Source organism: Dendrobates tinctorius, unplaced genomic scaffold, assembly GCF_039654945.1.
Source record: "Dendrobates tinctorius isolate UK_male_01 unplaced genomic scaffold, ASM3965494v1 ptg000228l, whole genome shotgun sequence".
Classification (NCBI taxonomy): Eukaryota; Metazoa; Chordata; class Amphibia; order Anura; family Dendrobatidae; genus Dendrobates; species Dendrobates tinctorius.
In genome coordinates this window covers 2062600-2084423 of record NW_027361895.1, presented here as the reverse complement: position 1 = coordinate 2084423, position 21824 = coordinate 2062600, and the positions used below count along the sequence as shown (strand labels likewise).

Here is a 21824-nt window from a genome sequence, read left to right as displayed (position 1 = left end):
AATACGCCGATACCCCATATGTGGGGGTAAACCACTTTTTCAGCACACGGCAGAGCTCGCAAGGGATGGAGCGCCGTTTGACTTTTTCAACGCAGAATTGTCTGGAATTGAGATTGGATGCCATGTTGCGTTCGGAGAGCCCTTAATGTGCATAAACAGTGGAAACCTCCAACAAGTGACCCCATTTTGGAAACTAGACCCCTTAAGGAACTTATCTAGATGTGTGGTGAGCACTTTGAACCTTCAAGTGCTTCACAGAAGTTTATAACGTAGAGCCGTGAAAATAAAAAAATCCATTTTCTTCCCCAAAAATGAGCTTTTCGCCCCCAAATTTTTATTTTTACAAGGGTAACAGGATCACATCAGAGGAAAGAGAAATTTAATGCAAATTCACGGTTTTTTTTTTTTTGCAGTCGCTGTTATAGGGTTAATAACGGCGATCGCAAAAGCGGGGTTGGTAAAAAAACGTGTTCTCTGTGAATGTGGTGGCTCAGACTGTATTTGAGAGACTATGTTAGGACTCTTATTGTATATAGGGAGGTTATGAGAGGGCTCATACAGTATATGGGGGCTATGTAAGGGCTCATACTTTATATTGAAGGCTATGTGGGGGCTCATATTGTATATGGGAGTTTTGCATGGGCTCATTCTGTACATCGAGAGGCTATGTGGGGCTCATACGGTATATAGAGGGTTGTGTGTGGACTCAAATGGTATATTGGGGGTGTCAGTATACTTAATTCTGCTTATTTCAATTTTCACTTCTGGCAGCAAAAAAATCTGGAATCGACCCTGTATAGACTGATAATATGCCATCAATATATCAGATGGAATTTAGTTGCTAAAATAATCAGTTAGAAAAAATACAACTCCAGAAAACCATAACCTTTACTTTATTAAACCCAATTTTCAGCCGTAGATCTTCATCTTTTCCTCATTCATTGTCTTACAGTTATAGAGATGCGCACAAGAACTTTAAAAGTAGCATGCCAAAGAAAACTGTCAGAAGAAGGAATGTATTCTTATGAATTACACAGGTAGATACTATGGATTTTATAACCTTTGGGGTGATCTGAATTTCTCAGTCCATAAATCCAAAGATGAGATTTTTATGTCCTGATAATTTTTATGTAGATTGGATGATTACTCGTACCACCTTGGTGAAAATGTGCGACTGACCGTGACAGTTACATATTTGTGGTGGTCAAGAGGCAAAATAAGAGTTCTGCATGGAGTAGAGACGATCGATGGGTCCTGCTCGGGCCTGTAGGTTGCTTGCATCAGAAGACGTCAGTAAAGATCCATTTAGATAATTGAGGCTATCACTGTCCATATCATGAAAAACGTTATCGGCATCTATTAAAAAAGACAAATGTATCAGAAAATTAATTATTTAAACCTGAAAATCCCTTTAAGGTGCTATTCATATCACACTTTTGGTTTACATTCATCATCAATGCCAGGTGTGAGTGACAAGTAAGTATACCATACAAGTACATATGTCACCCATTTGATTCCTGTGTAAAGGGTCACCTAACCTTTTCATGACCTTGGGATTTTCGATTTTTGGGATGTAATTTTTTACTCCCCTTTTTCCAAGAGCCATAACATTTTTTTTATTTTTCCCTCTCTGTAGCCATGTGAGGGCTTGTTTTTTGTGGCACAAGTTGTACTTTTGAATGACACCATTGATTTTACCATATATTGCACTGGAAACCAGGAAAAAAAATTACAAGCGCGGTGAAATTGCAAAAAAAAGTGTAATTCCACAATTGTTTTTTTTTATTTACCATGTTCACTGTATGGTAATACTGATATTGGAATATGATTTTTCAAGTCAGTATGAGTAAGCAGATACCAAATATATATAGGTTTTTTTTTTAATTTATAAGAAAAAAAAAATTCACTTGTGGCTATTTTCCGAGACCTGTAAAGTTTTCATTTTTCAGAATCTAAGACTCTGTGCCCTGAGATGATATCTTTATGCATAACATTTTGGGGTAGATTCGATGTTTTTATCACCCGTTATTGCATTGTTGCAGAGGTGGATCACCCCCCAGGGTCTTGCCAGGTCGGCGGGGTACTCTGAGCCGGGCCCGGTGGATTTCAATGGGAGTTGTGACAGTAGCTGTGACCCGGTCCGTGGCCCTGGGCGTCCATTGTATAAGGGGGGAATGTTGAGTGTGCGGATGATGATTAAAGTTTATTAGTGAATGATTCATGACGCCACCTGTGGTGTTCGGCAATGAAGATGCTAAGCCGACGCTGCAGACAGATCCTCTGGGACAGATGGTGTGGTGCAGCAATGATGGTGTAGCCCTCCACAGGCAGGGCTGTAGTCCCAGTGCAGTGTAGATGGAGAGATAGTGAGGAGAGGAGCGCGGTGTGGTGTTAAGCACAGAGATGTAGCAGTGCTGAGTGGGTTGGCGCAGGAATAAGCGGTGGACACCAGGGCATGTAGTTCCAAAGCTTTACTCACAGTTTGTTGTGCATACAGGTGCCCTCCTCGGTGCCGTGTCCTCCAGGTCCGGGGCTCAGCCAACCTCCAGGCAAGATGAAGTACTCCGTTCCAACACTCTGCCAACATAAGTGCCTTTTCTGAACGTCTCCCTTTTGCGCCTATAGTGAAGTACTCTCAGTACTAAGTTACACTGGAGTTCCTCCTGTCAGATGTTCCTAAGAACTCTACTTGTACGGCAGACAGCTGTAGCCTGCTTCGGGGACTCCTTGCTACTAAGTCCCGGCTCACTCTCGTTGCTGTTGTGCCCCCAAGTCTGGTGTGGGAATAAAGTGGTGACAACTTCTATTTCTCCGGTGTCTGCTGCAGGACCATTAGTATCCATACAACCTCGGGGACCGGACCCCGGCCATGCGCTGTGAACTTGGGAAGGGTTCTGCTCTAACCCTATTCCTTAGTCCTCCTCTCCTTACGTTCCGTACTAATTCTTCTTTCTTATGGAGAGAGTCAGGCTTTCCATCAATGTCTCCTTCCTGTTCCAGCGGACCCAGGTCACTGAGGTCGGCTTCAGCACTTCCTTCATCCATCCCACTCAGGGGATCTTCACTCTTCCACCGACTCTGTCAGACTGACTAAATCCTAAACTCTTCCCGCTCTTTTGGTGCCAACTAACTCCACCTGCCTCCCAGCACGCTTCGTGTTCCAAGCAGGGAGCCACCAAAGGGTGCTTTGCTACTCTACTATGTTGTGTGGGATGCAGGTGTTGGAGTGTGGTTAGGAGTCTCCACCTTACCTGAATGGTGGGGTACACACCTCAGGAGGAGATGCAGTAACTCTGTGGCGACTGAACCCTCAGGGGCGCCTCCTTACACCATTTACCGATCAAATTAATTGTTTTTATATTTTGATATATCAGACATTTCTAATACCAAATATGCATTTTTTATTTTTGTTTTAATTGTTTTATTTTCAATGGGGCAAAAGGGTGATGATTTGAACTTTTGTATTTTTTTGCACTTTTTTATATTTTTTAAACCTTTTTTTTTTTTTTTACACTTTTTACTGACTTCAATAGTCCCCATAGGAGACTTGCGACTGGGATCGTCCGATCACTTGTGCTACACATAGCAGGGCTGCAGCACTTTTATATATAGCAGAAATCATGATCTCCTATGAGCGCTGGCTGCGGGCCGGCGTTCACAGGCATTTCCCAATGACAGGCATGGGGGTCATCATCAGAATGTCATGACAACCCATCGGTGCCCCACGATCATGTGACAGGGGTGCCAAAGGGTGAGATTAATGACACACTTCCATCCGTCCCATTGTTAGTGATTGACAGCGGAATTTAACAGGTTAACAGCACCCCTCCACCCGCGGCTGTTAAAGGCACTTGATGGCTGATTAAATCAGCCATCCAGTGTAGGAACCTCCACCAATTGAGAGGATGAGGCTCTACAAAGCACCATCCAAATGGAGCAAAGGTCTAGAAGTCACAATTCTGCTCCTTTCAGGGACTACCAGAAATTGCTAAGCTCTGTGCTCGGCTATCTCCGGCAGTCTCAATGCTAATACATAGATCGCAGAAGAGCAATCTCAACCTTGGCTGTAATCAGACAGGGCTCTGCTTAGACTCATTTTTGGGATCGTGAAGGGCCTATCAGTCAGACACCCAGGGATCAGTGTGTCCTATCGATAGAGGATAACCCATACTTGGTACAATCCCTTTAAAAAAGGACCTTTTCACTGGATTTTTTTTAGTTAATCTGAATAACCTTTTCCAATTGCCACCGCTTAGCTGATTCCGTAACAGTTTTTCTTTTTCTTCTGTGCCACTACGTTCCAAGGTTATGCTTATGCCCCCCGCTAATAAAGGTGGAAATTTTCCCTTCATCCCACTGGGCGTAGATCATAGTTCTCTAGTGATAATCTCCTAATGATAAAACATTGATTTTAGTGAAACTGAAGCTTTCAGTCCAGTAACTGACACACCACTATAATCAGTGTCTCTGCCCCAAAATTATGCTGCTCTCAGGGTATATAGCAAAGACCTGCCGACCGATTCCCTTTGATGAATTAAGTGCATTTTACGCAAGCTGCTCATCAAGACTGGCATACAAAATGCCAATCTTGATGAATCGAGGTCATAGAGTTTGTAAAATTGCCTGTATATACATTGCAAATTGTCTCTTTAGAGAGAAAGAGGACTAAAACTCTATTGCCACCTATTGGAAGTAGTATCCTAAAAGTCAATGTTGACCCTATAAAGAGCCTTGTGCCATGACTTAGGATACAAATTTAGCACTTCCAATAGGTGGCACTAGGATTCTAGTCCTCTTCCTCTCAGAACAGACAATTTGCATATTTCCCAGAGGAGCATTGCAAGGCTTAAAAATCTCCTCACCTTGGCATATCAGTCTCCGCAAAAAGAAACATTACCTCTTGCATATACTTTGTGATTTGAAAGCATCTGTAGCTCCACTTACCGTATGGATGTAAATGGTCACCAGGCAGTTGAGGAGGAGTAAGACTTTGCCGGTAGAGATCCGTGTTGTAGAGACTCTGGTCTATTTGGAGGAGTGACTGCTGTTGCAACCTAGAATATGGCAACATTACACCTTCTATGCCACTGCTGCCATCTAAAGGATGCAAGCACAAATGCAAATAAAAGTTAGAATCTGGTTCCAAAGGTCAATGTGACAGTAACTGTTTTCTCTGTTCTTCTAAGGCTGTGTGCCCATGATGCAATTTTTTTAAGCGTTTTTGCCGCGATTTTCAGCTCGAAAACGCTGCGAAAACGTTTAAAAATCGTGTACAGAACACCCCCCATGCATTCCTATGGCATTCCGCACATGCTGTGCTAATGCTGCGCTTTTTTCCGCGGCAGAATCGCATCGCGGAAAAAATCGCAGCATGATCATTCTTTTGTGTGGATTCGCAAAGAATTGCCGCAATTCGCACCCATAGGAATGCATGAGAATTGCTTACTTCCCGCATGTGGCTATGCCCACCATGCGGGAAGTTAAGCGTCTCATGTGCGGTTGGTACCCACGGTGTGGAGGAGAGGAGACTGTCCTCCAGGCCCTGGGTACCATACCCCTGTAAAAAAAGAATAAAAAATAAAAAATCGGGGTATATTTACCTTCCGACGTCCCGCGCTGCATTCCCGGCCTAAGCGTTCCCAGTAATGCCTTGCGGCACGGTCCTGTGATGACGTAGTCTCGCGTGACTCTAGCGGTCTCACGAGATCACTATAGTAACGCGGGACCAACGTCATCACAGGTCTCGCAAGGCATTACTGGGAACGCTGAGGCCCGGGAATGCAGCGCGGATGCCGGAAGGTAAATATACCCCGATTTTTTATTTTTGTATCATTTTTAACATTTTATCTTTTACTATTGATACCGCATAGGCGGCCTCAATAGTAAAAAGCTGCTCACACTTGTCAAACACTATGTTTGACGAGTGTGGCCAACCTGTCAATCACTTTCCAAGCGATGCTTCAAATCGCTTGGAAAGTGCTTGAGAAAATCGCGGCAAAATCGCGGTGAAATCGCACAGAAAAAAACGCGCAATTTCTGGAAGGAGTCCGGTTTTCATTGTGCGTTTTAACACGCAACGTGGGCACATAGCCTATAAAAGCTTTATATGTTTAGCAGCCTATTCTCATTTATCTGGCATAGCAGCTCTAGCTGGTCAATACACGCTGGATATCCTAGACATGAGAAAAGGGGTAGACTCTGAAAAGAGAGCCTAACATAAAATGCCATCATCATTGGTCTACTAACCTTCACTGTCCTCATTACTCTGTCTACTGCTTCCATGATTCCCAGAAGCAGAGCCCAGATGCTGTGATGCCAACTGTTCATGGTCCTGTTGTTGTTGCCTCCGGGCTATTTTCTTCATCTAGAGTATATATGACTAAATTAAGCAAGAGCTGGATAAACACACTGTCATAATCCAAATCAATGGACTAATAAGATCCACAAAGTGATTCTCTAAATTGGAAATGTCGTAATGAGATCATACCCCCAGAAGAAACCATAAGGCGAAACTCAGAGTCAGGTTGATGATGTCACTATAATTGGTTTTATATATATTTTTGAAAGAATTAATCATGTAAGTAAGCCTTTGGCGATAATTGGTCCTCAGGGAGCGTCTTAATTACGGGGAATTCTTGCTTTCTCTTTCTTGCTTCAGGGCACAGAAAAGAGAAGTATCACAAGCAGGGAAGTGAGCATGAAGTGGTGGTGGAAGACATAAAACCAGGATCAACACAAATCTATCAGGAACATCATGGAGGGTCTGTGGCATATTGTCAAAAGAGACCCCATTTTAAACAAAATCATTCCAGAGAAACCTACTATAACCTTCAGGAAGGCTAAATCCTTAAAAAACACATTGGCACCCAGCAGGCTCACTATTCCATCTCACTGGCAGAACAATTTCTTATCTCCTGGCATCTATAAATGTCATCACTCTAAATGTAGTTGCTGTCACAATATTGCACATCAGACTATCACTTTCTCACATCCCATCACTCAAGAAAAATTCCCCATCAAATACCACCTCACTTGTCTGTCCTCACACGTCATCTATATCATTACATGCACTTGTCCCAAAATCTATGTTGGACGTACCACCCAGACACTTCATTGTCGGTTAAATTCCCACTGACATAATATTAAGATAGGCTTTCAGAAGCATGGTCTGTCACGTCACTTTGACCTTATACATGGTCGTGACATCAAGAAACTGACTATTTACCCCATTGAACAGATACCAGACAATACACCAAACCGAATCCAGACACTTAATGGGAAAGAGGTGTACTGGATTTACAAATTAAAATCTCTGGAACCCTTTGGACTAAATATTGTTTCTGATGTCTTTTATTAAAAGTCCATTTTGTTTTTTGTCCCTGCCTCCCATGCATACTGAACCCTCCATTGGGATGTTTAGCCTGACCATCTTGTTTTATCCTTCCACTCCACACATTGGTTTAACACAGAAAGCTCTCTCTTTTAACTGTAGTATTCTCTTCAAGCTTCTGACACTTCCTTGAAGCTCGTGTTAGCGCCATCTAGTGTCTCTTTATAATACTACAACCCCCCTTTTTTACATTGTTACCATGTTTTTATGATTTAATATATTTAATTTTAAAACACTACTGCACTTTATTTTAAAAAAAATTTTCTTTTTTACAATCGGTATTTTTTTTTTATATAAGTCCCCTTAATCATTTTTTTTTTGTTTTTATCCATTATTCAGGGTACATCTCTTTGGATTTACTCTTTATTCTGGAAGAGAATAGATTGATCTTAACATTGATCCGAAAAATCATACCCCATTCCTCACTAGTCACCATGGTCATGTGGATTAAAACACCATACACTCTTAACTTTGGAACTGTGTTCTAGACTCCTTGAGGATGGTTTTAACTACTTTTTTATTGGACCCTGTGATCCCTTGTGTCTATTTCAAAAGAAATATATATATATTGTCTTTTTTATTGTTCTTGAGTATGTATTCTTATTATATGCGGTTTTAATATATTCTATTAAAATAAAATTATTTTAATGTGTTTTATACCATTGCCTTGCTGATGTGGCAGTTACTTGTCCTGCCCCCTTTTTTTTCCCACTTTGGATTGTATATAAACTCCTGCATTGCATGCTTGTATCATGCCCTGATGAAGTGAGCTGGGACAGCTCAGGAAACGCGTAGGCACCAATAAAGTTCCTTGAATTATACCTACAGCAGCGCAGTGTATCATTGCACCTTAAAGCCATCTTCACATAAAACCAGTACTGGCATTCTGTGGGAATGTGAGTGAGACTGGTACATGTTTCATTCTATTGGGAACAGAAGATTGTACATTGAGATTATCCCGAGACTTGCACACTTATTTATTAATTAGAATATGCGACTGGCACCATTGATAAGAGCATTTGTGCTTTTTTACATTACTGCACCAGTGGTGGAGCAGGTATGAACACAGGCTCTTTCCATATACCTTATTCGTGCTGTGGTGTAGTAACCACCGAGTCCGCTAGGGGGCCCTGTGTGGATGTCCCAGGAGAAAGCGTGAATGGCAGAATACGGAATGGCTGTTATATATCCCAAAGTTGGTGGCTTTGGGATGGAGACTTATGTGTTGTTCAGCAATGACATTGCTGAGGTGTTGTTTCAATGTGTAAGGGAGAAGTCTCCAGGTAACTAGAGAGATGGGCGGGCCTGGTTACCTACAAACCCACCAAAGGGGTGTGTTTAAAGCACTGTTGGAAAGAATGTGTAAATGCTTGAAGGACCAGTGATGAGGTCAGAGTCATGTGACCTGGTGGGCGTGGCTATGAACCATATATTGTGGCCAGGGTAGGTCACAGGTGGTGAATGCTTGGACCTGGTTGGCCCAGTGTGGAAAGTAATGGCTGCAAGTGCCTGAGAGTTCCCTGGAGGGAATGAATATCTGCAGTATGGAAAAGCAACCATGAGTTACCCTGACGTGGGTGAGATAACGCTGAGGCTGAAAAGCCTGTGTAATGGACATTTGCATTACCTGTGTGACCATAAGGATAACCAGAGTGAAGCTCTATAATGGACGCTATGCTGTAATGCTGTTGTATATTACTGCTGTGGGTTTATGATGCTGAATAAACCGCATGGACTGTTTTGGTTTTCTGGAAAACCTGGTGCCGGATGTGTTTTGTTCGCTGCCTAGCGTGGATCCCCTAACCGATTAACAGCGCTACCTCACAATTGGTGGAGAAAGCTATGGGCATTATTGTAGCCTTGTTGCTGGGAGCAACGGAAGAGGACTGCAAAGTCGGCAGCTAAGGGCAAAGCAGATACAGGAAGGCTGACGGTTGGGGAAGCCACTGCCCGGCTGTGGTTCTGGAACCGTTGGGTGGCCTAGTGAGTAAGGCACTGTCCGGATCGGTGAGTCCAGTGCGGCCGTTTCCCCAGGAGAAAGAGACTTATAGGTTTTTTCTTTTCTCAACTTAGCCTGCGGTGGCTCAGTGGGAGTCAAGAAGGTGACAAGCGGCTTCCTGTAACTCGGTGGGGTTACGAAGGGGACCAGCAGCTTCCGGTAACTCGGTGGGGTTATGAAGGGGACAAGCGGCTTCCTGTAACTCGGTGGGGTTAGGAAGAGGACACCAGCCGCTGTGTGTGAACAGCATCCGGTGGTGTCGGTGATCGGTGACAGCAGGAGCTGTGGTGGTGCCAGCAAGGACTTGTGTGGTATCGTTAAAAGACATAAACTGTGGTCTGAGAAGACCGGTATAACGGACATGGGGAAATCCCAGAAGGAGGCGGTGGCCCAAATCGGGGTGGTAGCCCAAAAGGGGGTGGAGTCCCAAAAGGGGGCGGTCACCCAAATTGGGGTGGTAACACAAAAAGAAGTGGCGTTCCAGAGGGGGGCGGTGACCCAAATTGGGGTGGTAACCCAAAAAGGGGTGGAGTCCCAGGAGGGGGAGGTGACCCAAATTGGGATGGTTCTGGAAATGGCAGCACTGGTTGCCTCAGTGGGTATGTCTGGGGAACCGCAGTGTGTTTGTATGAGTTTTGAGGAGTGCGGCATGTATTTTCCAGATAATGACGGGCCACAGGTGTGTACCGTGATGCTGCACCGGGAAGGAGTCTCTGGTAGACTGGACTCAGAGAGTCAGGTGACTCTGACAGGAACTCCACTCGCTTTATCTCTGACCGAGAAAAACGCCAGGGTTCGCTGTAAACACGGGGTCACGGTAAACTATGCAGTAGACCGAGTAATGTTTGAGGGGACCAAAGGTGGTGTGTGCCAAGGGGGCGGGATACCACGTGACTTAGTCTATGCCTTGGAGAGGGGCTGGGACTTTGTGTTGTTTGATGACATATGGTCGGACGATGGAGACGTTTCGACTGTGGGGCCAGCGGATGCTGAGACGGTGGAGCCTCCTAAAGTGGACAGGTCAGAAGTAGAACTGACCGGGAAAAGAAGTACATCTGCCCAACTGACGGACCTGACGTCTCGTGACAAGACAGATGGTGGGCTGGGAGATGAGGTGACTGGAGTGGACACACGGTCAGAGGGTAACTGGAGGGTTGACTTGGATGATCGTCGTGACTCAGACTCTAGGGGTGACTGTGGCTCTGAGAGAGAAAGGGAGCACAGACTGGATGAGCTAGAGAATGAAGTCTTCGAGCTCAAAGATCACCTAGCATCATGGCAAGGTCTGAATAAGTCCCTCAGAGAAGAGGTAGGAGTACTAACAGAAACTGTAAGAGGTCTTCTGCGGGAGAAGAAGTGGGATGAAGACTTACAGCGGCCAGGCCTGAGTAAGGAACAGTGTGAAGACAAAAAGAAACTGAAAAGTATGGAAGCAGAGGTGATTCGTTTGCAGATGGAGCTTGCTGCTGCAGAGTGTGCTAAAAGACAAGCACAGCAGGAAAAAGATGAACTGGCTGATGTGATTGCCAACAACAGAGGTGACGGTGCTCTGGCTTTGGAAGAAAAGAGGCGGTTAGAGTCTCGCATTGTTCAGCTTGAAGAAGAAGTGGAGGAAGAACACGGCAACGTTGAATTAGCCAATGACAAGCTGGGAAAGGCCACACTTCAGGTTGACCAGACGGATGCTGATCTGAAGACAGAATGTAGTAATGCTCAGAAGAATGAGAATGCCCGTCAGCAATTAGTTCGCCAGAATAAGGACTTAGAAGCAAAGGTTGCACTACTGGAGGAACAGCTTGATGCAGAAATTAATGTGCGGCAATCTGCTAGCAAACAAGTACGTCGTACGGAGAAAAAACTGAAGGTTGTACTAAGGCAAATTGATGATGAAAGGCATAATTCTGAGCAGTACCAAGACCTGGCGGAGGGAAATGATGTGCATCTGAAACAGTTGAAACGCCAGGTGGAAGAAGCAGAGAAAGAGGCTCAACGTGACAATACGTTGCACTGTAGATTACAGTGTGAACTGGAGGTTGCTACAGAGACAGCAGATGCAAAGAACTGTGCGGTTAATGCACTGAAAAGTAAACTTAGATGTGGTGGGGTACCATTTGTTACAAGACGCTTAGATAGAGAAAGGATGGTGACTAACCAGTGTCTGACGACGCAGACAGACCGTGACTGGAGGGTCAAAGCCAATGACCGATATTCTGACCGCTGGAGGCGGGGGAGGTCTAACGTAGGAACGAGGCCGTATGAGAGATGGAGACGGTTCTCTCGACCTGTGGGGCAAGGTGTAGTGAGTGCCCGGTCGCGAGACCCTGATGTGATGTTGTGTTCAACCCCACAAGCTTGAACAGAGGAGGGAGGTACAGTTGTGGCCAAAAGTATTGACACCCCTGCAATTCTGTCAGATAATACTCGGTTTCTTCCTGAAAATTATTGCAAACACAAATTCTTTGGTATTATTATCTTCATTTAATTTGTCTTAAAGGAAAAAACACAAAAAGAATTGTCATAGAGCCAAATTGGATATAATTCCACACCAAACTTAAAAAAGAGGGTGGACAAAAGTATTGGCACTGTTCGAAAAATCATGTGATGCTTCTCTAATTTGTGTAATTAACAGCACCTGGAACTTACCTGTGGCACCTAACAGGTGTTTGCAATAACTAAATCACACTTGCAGCCAGTTGACATGGATTAAAGTTGACTAAACCTCTGTCCTGTGTCCTTGTGTGTACCACATTGAGCATGGAGAAAAGAAAGAAGACAAAGAACTGTCTGAGGACTTGAGAAACCAAATTGAGAGGAAGCATGAGCCATCTCAAGACTACAAGTCCATCTCCAAAGACCTGAATGTTCCTGTGTCTACCGTGCGCAGTGTCATCAAGAAGTTTAAAGCCCATGGCACTGTGGCTAACCTCCCTAGATGTGGATGGAAAAGAAAAATTGACAAGAGATTTCAATGCAAGATTGTGCGGATGTTGGATAAAGAACCTCGACTAACATCCAAACAAGTTCAAGCTGCCCTGCAGTCCGAGGGTACAACAGTGTCAACCCATACTATCCGTCGGCGTCTGAATGAAAAGGGACTGTATGGTAGGAGACCCAGGAAGACCCCACTTCTTACCCCGAGACATAAAAAAGCCAGGCTGGAGTTTGCCAAAACTTACCTGAAAAAGCCTAAAATGTGTTGGAAGAATGTTCTCTGGTCAGATGAGACAAAAGTAGAGCTTTTTGGGCAAAGACATCAACATAGAGTTTACAGGAGAAAAAAAGAGGCATTCAAAGAAAAGAACACGTTCCCTACAGTCAAACATGGCAGAGGTTCCCTGATGTTTTGGGGTTGCTTTGCTGCCTCTGGCACTGGACTGCTTGACCCTGTGCATGGCATTATTAAGTCAGAAGACTACCATCAAATTTTGCAGCATAATGTAGGGCCCAGTGTGAGAAAGCTGGGTGTTATGAATGGGTCACTGAGGAGAAAAAAGCAAAACAAGCTAAGTCACAGAAAACCAGAGAGGTTGGTAACTATGCAGATTGCAGATCCCTGATCTTACCACACAACTAGCAGTAGCCGTGGAGCGTGCCTACGATGTTCCTAGACGCCTCGTCACGGCCGGAGGACTAAATAAGCCTAAAGCAAGAAAAGGGAAAACTAACTGCCCAAGAGCAGACCCCAAAGGAATAGATAGCCCCCACACATGTATTGACGGTGAAACAAGATGAAGGCACAAACACAGGCAGGAAAATAGGCTGAGCAAATGATGGGGCCCAAACTAACTAGACAGGAAAGGAAAGACACTGTCTGCAACCTGCAAAAAACCCTTCAAAAATCATGTCCAACACTTCTGATAGCAAAATTAACTCTGAAGTCACTAGACTTCTCCCACTATATCAGCACTCTGAAATATTCTGAGACAGAGCAAAAAGAGACAGAACTAGTAAGGGACAAAAATCCAATTGGCAAAATACTGATAAATAAGAGTGGAAATTCAGCACAGCCCCCAGCAGGGGCTGGCTGACCACACCAAAAAACTGAATAGACTAACAAAATCAAGTGTGAACATTAGCCGAAAACTTAGCTTTAGATGACTGGAACAGAGCTGAAAACCAAGAGCTGACAAGCCAGAAGGAATCACCAGCAACTGAATAGGGCGTCGGCTGTCTTAAATCCAATCTGAGACTCCTGAGATCCAATCGTCATCGTCATTCTCAGGTGGCAGATCTCCACCGATCAAATCAGCCTCTGTACCTCCTGTTACCACCAGAGGGAGTCTGGAAGGAGAACTCACAACTGGTGAACCAGAGAATGAACTCACAACACTGGGTCTCCCTCAGAGGTCATGGGTCTTCCAGCAGGACAATGATCTAAAACACACTTCAAAAAGCACTAAAAAATGGTTTGAGAGAAAGCACTGGAGACTTCAAAGGTGGCCAGCAATGAGTCCAGACCTGAATCCCATAGAACACCTGTGGAGAGATCTAAAAATGGCAGTTTGGAGAAGGCATCCTTCAAATATCAGGGACCAGGAGCAGTTTGCCAAAGAAGAATGGTCTAAAATTCCAGCAGAGCATTGTAAGAAACTCATTGATGGTTACCGGAAGCGGTTGGTCGCAGTTATTTTGGCTAAAGGTTGTGCAACTAAGTATTAGGCTGATTGTGCCAATACTTTTGTCTGGCCCATTTTTGGAGTTTTGTGTGAAATGATCAATGGTTTGCTTTTTGCTTCATTCAGTTTTGTGTTTTTTCATTTAAGACAAATTAAATGAAGATAATAATACCAAAGAATTTGTGTTTGCAATCATTTTCAGGAAGAAACTAAGTATTATCTGACAGAATTGCAGGGGTGTCAATACTTTTGGACACAACTGTATGTGGTGTAGTAACCACTGAGTCTGCTAGGGGGTGCTTTGTGGATGTCCCAGGAGAAAGGATAATTGGCAGAATACGGAATGGCTGTTATGTATCCCAAAGTGGGTGGCTTTGGGATGGAGACTTATGTGTTGTTTAGCAATGATATTGCTGAGGTGTTTTCAATGTGTAAGGGAGAAGTCTCCAGGTAACTAGAGAGATGGGTGGACCTGGTTACCTACAAACCCACCCAGGGGGTGTGTTTAAAGCACTGTTGGAAAGAGTGGGTAAATGCTTGAAGGACCTGTGATGAGGTCAGAGTCATGTGACCCGGTGGGCGTGGCTATGAACCATATAATGTGGCCAGGGTAGGTCACAGGTGGTGAATGCTTGGACCCAGTTGGTCCAGTGTGGAAGGTCCCGCTGAGATGGGGCTTCCTGCCTGACAGCACGTGTGGACGCTGTGAGTAATGGCTGCAAGTTCCCATAAAAGAGACTCTCATGAAAGCGGACTCAGTTGTCCATGTATTACAAACTTTTCATATAAATGACCACCATGTAATACTGGTTGTAGCTAATATGTAGTAGTCAACCAATTGCCAAAGGAACTGTAGTATAAAAGGCACTGTTTCTGAAGAGACAACCCCTTTAATGATAAAGAAGAGTTTGTAAAGACCTGTATCTGTACCTTGGCTCTCTGGTTTTGGAACCAAACCTGAACAACACGCACGGTCAGACCTGTCTCTGCTGCCAGTGTCTCCCTCACCTGCAAAGAGAAACACCATGTAAACATACACAATATGTGCCCCTCCACATTACACCCACAGGAGCTTTAATGATCTCTCCTTCAAAATCCATAGGAAGTCGTGGTCAGCTCTTTTGCAGCTAAAACAGTTCCCACTCTCATGGGAAGGTTTTCTACAAGATTTTTGAAGTGTGTGTGGGATTTGTGTCCAATCATCCACGACTGTCAGGGACAACACTAGAGATATCATGCAGATCCCACCGCTGCCACCAATTCATCAGGGATAACAGCAGGGGGAATCGCGAACATCCAACCACAACACCAGTTTGTCAGGGAAAGCAATGCTGCTGCCTCCAATCATCAGGCCAATTATGCAATTCTCTGACGAGTGATGGATGAGGCAGCAGCTGCTTCCACTACTATGTCGGTTATTGGGGAACTTACAGTAAGTGTATAATATAGATCCCTTCGATTCCAACACATGTAATATATATATATCCCGATACAATCACTGTTAACTCCACGATAACAACAGGAGCTAGGAGCTGCCACCACCAATTGTTTACATAGGCCTGTTGGACACTCGTTACAGGTAGTGTATAGCTTCAGGGGTGCAGTTTACAGAACAAGAGGAATAGGACTATTACATTTTAAATATTTAATTTGGAAAGGTAGACATTGTTGATAAAAATGTACAAAAATGTTACAAAATGGGAACAAAACAATACAATATACACAATTACATAAAATAAAAAGGAAAACAAAAGAAAAAGTTCAAAACCTGTGTCACAGAAATGGCTCAGGGCTTAGTGGAGGGAAGCACTCCCTCGAACAACCCCTTAGAGCAGCAGACAGAACCACAGAGTACTGTGTCATCCAGAACTGACAAATGGCAGAAGCCCTAACTCTGACATTAATTAGATCAAGGTTACGCCTACATACCTATCCTCAGTGAGCTAATATGGGGGCTAGTTGTGGAATGTGCTAGGTCTTTTAGAAGTTTATGAGATCCCCAACTTACAGAATACCTTTATACCTGGAGATCCCAGGCAGGAGATATTGTTGTCATGTTGTCAGAGACGAAATATAGCATGGAAAGCATCATACATCTGCTGATATTAAGTTGGAGGTTTTCGGTCTGCCTTACTGTGATGTGAGTGAATACGTTATATTCATCCATTCACTACAACACTGAAAATATACCCTTCATAAATATTGGATTGATGCAGACCCCAATATTCATCACTGATCACTGGATCCAAAGAGTCTGTGATAATTCCTCTGAACAGAGGAAGCTTTTAACTCAGGAATTGTACTTATCTGCCTCTGAGTATATGAATCTTAGACTTAATGGCTGTATATCCTAGACTTAGGCTGGTTTCACATTTGCGTTTTTTAGCGCTGGAAAAAAACGCACACCTGCGCATGCGTTTTTTCCCCTATATTTAACATGGGTGCGCATACCTGCGCGCTGGTAAGCGCATGTATGCGATTTTCATGCGCTGCGTTTTTTTGGGGTGTGCGTTGGGATTTTCCAGACGCAGCATGTTGCATTTTTTGGCCCTGCAAAAAAGCGCATGCGCACATATGCGCACGTTTTGCGCTAAAAATGGCCATTATAGCCTATGGATGTGCATATGTGCGCACTGGCATGCTCATGTATGCGTTTTTTTGCATATGCGTTTTTTTTTTAAACCATGGAATTTAGGGGTTTGGGTTAGAGTTAGGGTTAGTTAAGGGGGTTTAGGGTTAGGGTTATGGTCAGGGTAAGGGTTAGGGTTGGGGTTTGGGTCAGGGTTAGGGTTAAGTATGGTTTTGTTAAGGATTAGGGTCATGGTTAGGGTCAGGATTAGGGTTAAGTATGGTTTTGTTAAGGGTTAGGGTCAGGGTTAGGGTTAGGGTTAGGGTTAGGGTCAGGGCTAGGGTTAGGGTTAGGGTCAGGGTTAGGGTCAGGATTAGGGTTAAGTATGGTTTTGTTAAGGATTAGGGTCATGGTTAGGGTCAGGATTAGGGTTAAGTATGGTTTTGTTAAGGGTTAGGGTCAGGGTTAGGGTTAGGGTTAGGGTCAGGGTTAGGGTTAGGGTTAGGGTTAGGGTCAGGGTTAGGGTCAGGATTAGGGTTAAGTATGGTTTTGTTAAGGATTAGGGTCAGGGTTAGGGTCAGGATTAGGGTTAGTATGGTTTTGTTAAGGGTTAGGGTCAGGGTTAGGGTTAGGGTTAGGGTCAGGGTTAGGGTCAGGATTAGGGTTAAGTATGGTTTGGTTAAGGGTTAGGGTCAGGGTCAGGGTTAGGGTTAGGGTTAGGGTCAGGGTTAGGGTTAAGTATGGTTTTGTTAAGGGTTAGGGTCAGGGTTAGGGTTAGGGTCAGGGTTAGGGTTAGGGTTAGGGTTAGGGTTAGGGTCAGGGTTAGGGTTAGGGTTAGGGTTAGTTAGGGTTTAGGGTTTGGGTTAGGGTTAAGTATGATTTGGTTAAGGGTTAGGGTCAGGGTTAGGGTTAGGGTTAGGGTCAGGGTTAGGGTTAGGGTTAGGGTCAGGGTTAGGGTTAGTAAAGTCATGGTTTGGGTAGTGTGAGGGGCCACCTAAAAATGTTGGAAAAAAACGCAAACGCGGTAAAAACGCGCTAAAAACGCATACAAACGCATAAAAACGCTGCGTTTTTTTCATGCATGCTCATAAAAATGCTTGAAAAAAACGCAGCAGTTGTATGCTTATGTATGCGTTTTTTCAATGCGTTTTTTTGCGGGAAAAACGCGCTGCAAAAAAAAGCAAGTGTGAAACTAGCCTTAGTGACTGGCCTCCCAACAGATCCCCTGTCATAATTACCAGGTCACAGCAAGAGGTTATACTTCAAAGGAGGATGATGTGTTAGTTTTTCTCACTTCAACAGTTTTAATTAATCCCATATGTTCAATGGGAAGGTGATATGTTCCCTCTCCGGAGATATCTTTGTGGATTTTACAATTTGTCTCTACGACAAAGAGCATTTGTGAAGTCAGACACTGATGGTGGGGAGAGGGCCAGGCTCACAATCTCCATTCTAGTTTATCCCAATGATGTTGGTTGGGGTTGAGGTTGGGGCTCTGTGCGGCCGGTCATGTTTTTCCACAATGCTCTTACTCAACCATGTGTTTATGGACCTTGTGCACTATGCACAGTCATGGGGAACAGACAAGGACCTTAGCCAAACTGTTCCTACAAAGATGGAAGCTACAATTGCCTACAATGTTTTTGATGATGAACTTATTGAGATTTCTCTTTACTGGAGTAGGTTTTAGACAGTTATGGAGTCAGCACTCCTCAGCACTGGGTGACCACACTCTGTAGCGTTATGGGGTCTCCACTTCATGGCTGAGTTGCTGCGGTTCCTTCCACTTCTCCATAATATCACTCACAGGTGATGGGGAAGATTTAGAAGGAAGAAATGTCATGAATGGACTTGTTACACCGGTGGCTCCTATTACAGGACCGTGCTGGTATCAGTGAGCTCTTTACAACCAGCCTTTCTGTCACATGCTAGTAAAGGCAGACAGCACTGTGAGGGGGCCGATGTTATACACTGGGGACAAAGGGCTGTTTTAGAACTGGGGGCTGGATGTTTTACACTGGCGACAATGGTGCTGGAAGCTGTACATTGGGGTGGTGGGGCCGGATGTTGTACACCAGGGCTGAAGGGCAGGAAGTTATGCAATGGGGTTGATGAGGCCAGATGTTCTACACTGGGGGCGAGGGACTGGATATTATGACCTGAGGGCAAGGGGCTGCATGTAAAATTGGAATTTAATGATTAAGATGTGGAGCCCAATACTTTTCTTCATATTGTGTAGAGTAAGGGAAGGGCCAGAAGCTCACCACCATAGCCAAATGCAGCACAATTTAGTTTCACAATTGTGTAGTCATTTTCCCGTCATACAGCCACCATGCCATGACTGCACCATCTGGCCACAACCTAAAGAGAGCTGCACACCATTGTCAGGTATAAATGGACTTTGTGTGAGCAGAATATGCTGAATATCCCGATTGTAAAGACCAGCATCTGCCAGTAAAGGTATCATTAAATAATTATATACATTATTAAAGTCCTAGCTGCTTTTGTCTAGGAGACTAAAACGTCACACTGGAATTCAGTAAAAAGAGAGGGTGGAAAACACAGAGCTTATAGAAATACCTCTAACTATCTACTTTTCTAGTTTGCTTAGAGATGGTTTCTTATGAGTGGGCAGTTGGGTACCTTTCTGCAAGGCTTGGAAGACACCTCAAATGAAGCCTTAAAAGCTCTGCGCTGCTGCGTGGTGAGGATTGTTCTCGGCCTTTTTGATCGTTTAAGTTCTTTCGCTTCATCGCTTCCTTTGCCATGACTTCCATCCTCATCTTCACTTTTAACTGTAAGCAAAACATATTTCCAAGGATGAACCAAAGCATGATAGTTGTGCATACCAATACCATCTAATTCCTCATGATCGTGAGTGTTTTAACAGTTTTCTGGCTCTCCCTTTTATATCTACAGTATCTCTATACTTTTCATAGCACACCTATATATTTATTGTAAACTGAACAAAAATATAAATCATCACTTTTGTTTTTGCTCCCATTTTTCAGTAGCTGACTTTAAAGTTCTAAGACTTTTTCTATACACAAATATTGTTCCCAAATGTGTCTAAATCTGTGTTAGTGAGCTCTTCTCCATTGCCGATATAACCCATCTCCCTCACATGTGGTACATATCAAGATGCTGAGTAGATCTCATAATTATTGCACAGGTGTGCCTCAGGGTGGCTACAATAAAAAGCCAATCGAAAAAGTGCAGTTTTATGTTATTTAGTTAAGAAAACCAGTCAATATCTGGTATGACCACCATTTGCCTCAGGCAGTGCAGCACATCCTCTTCACATAGAGTTAATCAGGTTGTTGGTTGTGGCCTGTGCAATGTTGCTCCACTCCTCTTCAATGGCTGTGTGAAGTTCTTGCATAGCCAGTATACTCACCGGATATTTCACCCATTGAGCATGTTTGGGATCGGCATATAGGACAGCGTGTTCAAGTTTCTGCTACTATCCAGCAACTTTGCACAGCCAGTGAAGAGGAGTGGGCCAACGATCAACAGGCCACAATCAACAACCTGATCAACTCTATGAGAAGATGTGCTGCACTGCTTGAGGCAAATGGTGGTCACACCAGATACTGACCAATTTTCTGACCTCCTCGATTAACCCCAATACTGTAGAACTGTACATTTTAGAATGGTCTTTTATTGTGACCACCCTAGGGCACACCTGCGCAATAATAATGTGGTCCACTCAGCATCTTGATATGACGCACATGTGAAGGAGATGGATTATCTCTGCAATGGAGAAGTCTTAGATCTTTGAGTTCAGCTCATGAAAAATGGGAGCAAAAACAAAAGTAATATAGGAGGTCAGCTCACCAATTTAGATGGGCGTAGTTGGAATGGAGATTCTTGGAAACCACGCACTGATCCAGTCAAAGCAGCTGCGGACAAACAGAAGAACAAGACAGTGCAATCCAGAGAAATGAAGGCAATCTTCCATATGTAAAACTTAGCATTTATTTAGCAAATTTTAAAACTCCATTAGGTATGAGAAATAGTCAATAAAGTACTGTTGACAGGACCTACGCGTTTCGACTATCTGTCTTAATCACAGACTCATTGGTTCCATGAGTATGACAGATAGCTGAAATGGGTAGGTCCTGTCAACAGTACTTTATTGACTATTTCTCATACTTAATGGAGTTTTAAAATTTGCTAAATAAAGTAAATGCTAAGTTTTGCATATGGAAGATTACCTTCAAAAACAAAAGTGTTGCGTATATTTTTGTTCAGTGTACATATATGTACAACTATCCATATTACACGCTTAGCTTTGATCACGTCCGAGTGTAAAAGATCCAGCGAGCAAACAATCAGCGATAATTTGCTCAATTATCATTGACTGTATCTTTTACAGACTAAAAATAAGTTGATTGCCTTTCACTAAAAGGGGTTGTCATTCTTGGGGCTCAAGTCTGCAGTCACTATGTGATTGCAGACTTGTGAATTTTCAGAGAGCGCACAGTGTGCATTATAACGATTCTCCAGGGACAGCGCCAGCAGGCTGTCATGTGACCGCAAGCATGCAATTTGCATTCTCCCGGCCACATTCTGACTAGACGTGTCCAGTCTGTCCCAATTCAATTGTATTGAGAGAGGACATACACGTCTACTAGGCATGTGATCGCATGTATGCAAGTAGCATACTTGCGGTCATACACTCACCTGCTCCCATTACCGGAAAAACCTGACAGCGCACAAATAGTAATGAGTGAAGGTCCTAGGAACATGTGTTATTCGAGAATGCTAGTATGTTATCTGAGCATGCTCGAAGAATATGTTCGAGTCCCCGCGGCTGCATGATTTGCAGGTGTTAAATAGCCGCAACACATGCGGGGATTGTCTGTTTGTTAGGTGAGGAGTCACAAATCTGCAGTCTCATAAATGACTGCAGACTTGCGCCCTAAGAATGGATAACCACTTTACCCCATGAACTTTTCCACATTTATTCATGTAACATCCACAAACTTAAATGCATTTTATTAGATTTTTATGTGCTATACCAGCACAAATAAGCAACCGTTTGTGAAGTGTAATGATACAAGGTTCTCTAAAGATTTTAAACATATAAATCTGAAAATTGTGACGTGCATTTGTACATTATTCAGCCCCTTGCAGTCTGAAAACCCTAAATAAAATCCTCAGTGACCAATTACCTCCAGAAGTCACATAATTAGTAAATTGAGTCCACCTGTGTGTAATTTATTCCCAGTATAAGCACAGCTGTTC

General features: G+C 43.7%; 1 protein-coding gene across 3 annotated transcripts in view; it reads right to left on the bottom strand.

The window, feature by feature from the left end:
* Positions 1 to 875: 875 nt before the first annotated feature.
* LOC141059517 (LIM homeobox transcription factor 1-alpha-like) overlaps positions 876 to 21824 on the bottom strand; it is a 134636-nt gene continuing 113687 nt past the window's right edge. Inside the window, exons 5-9 of one of the 3 annotated variants that reach the window (XM_073555686.1) lie at positions 19218 to 19369; positions 14924 to 15013; positions 6247 to 6364; positions 4945 to 5097; positions 876 to 1356 (exon numbers count right to left, since the gene is read on the bottom strand). In XM_073555686.1, coding sequence (XP_073411787.1) covers positions 1205 to 1356; positions 4945 to 5097; positions 6247 to 6364; positions 14924 to 15013; positions 19218 to 19369 — 665 coding nt within the window. In that variant the 3' untranslated portion in view covers positions 876 to 1204. The remainder of the gene's footprint in view (positions 1357 to 4944; positions 5098 to 6246; positions 6365 to 14923; positions 15014 to 19217; positions 19370 to 21824) is intronic. The other 2 variants (XM_073555687.1, XM_073555688.1) reach the window with 2 other exon arrangements.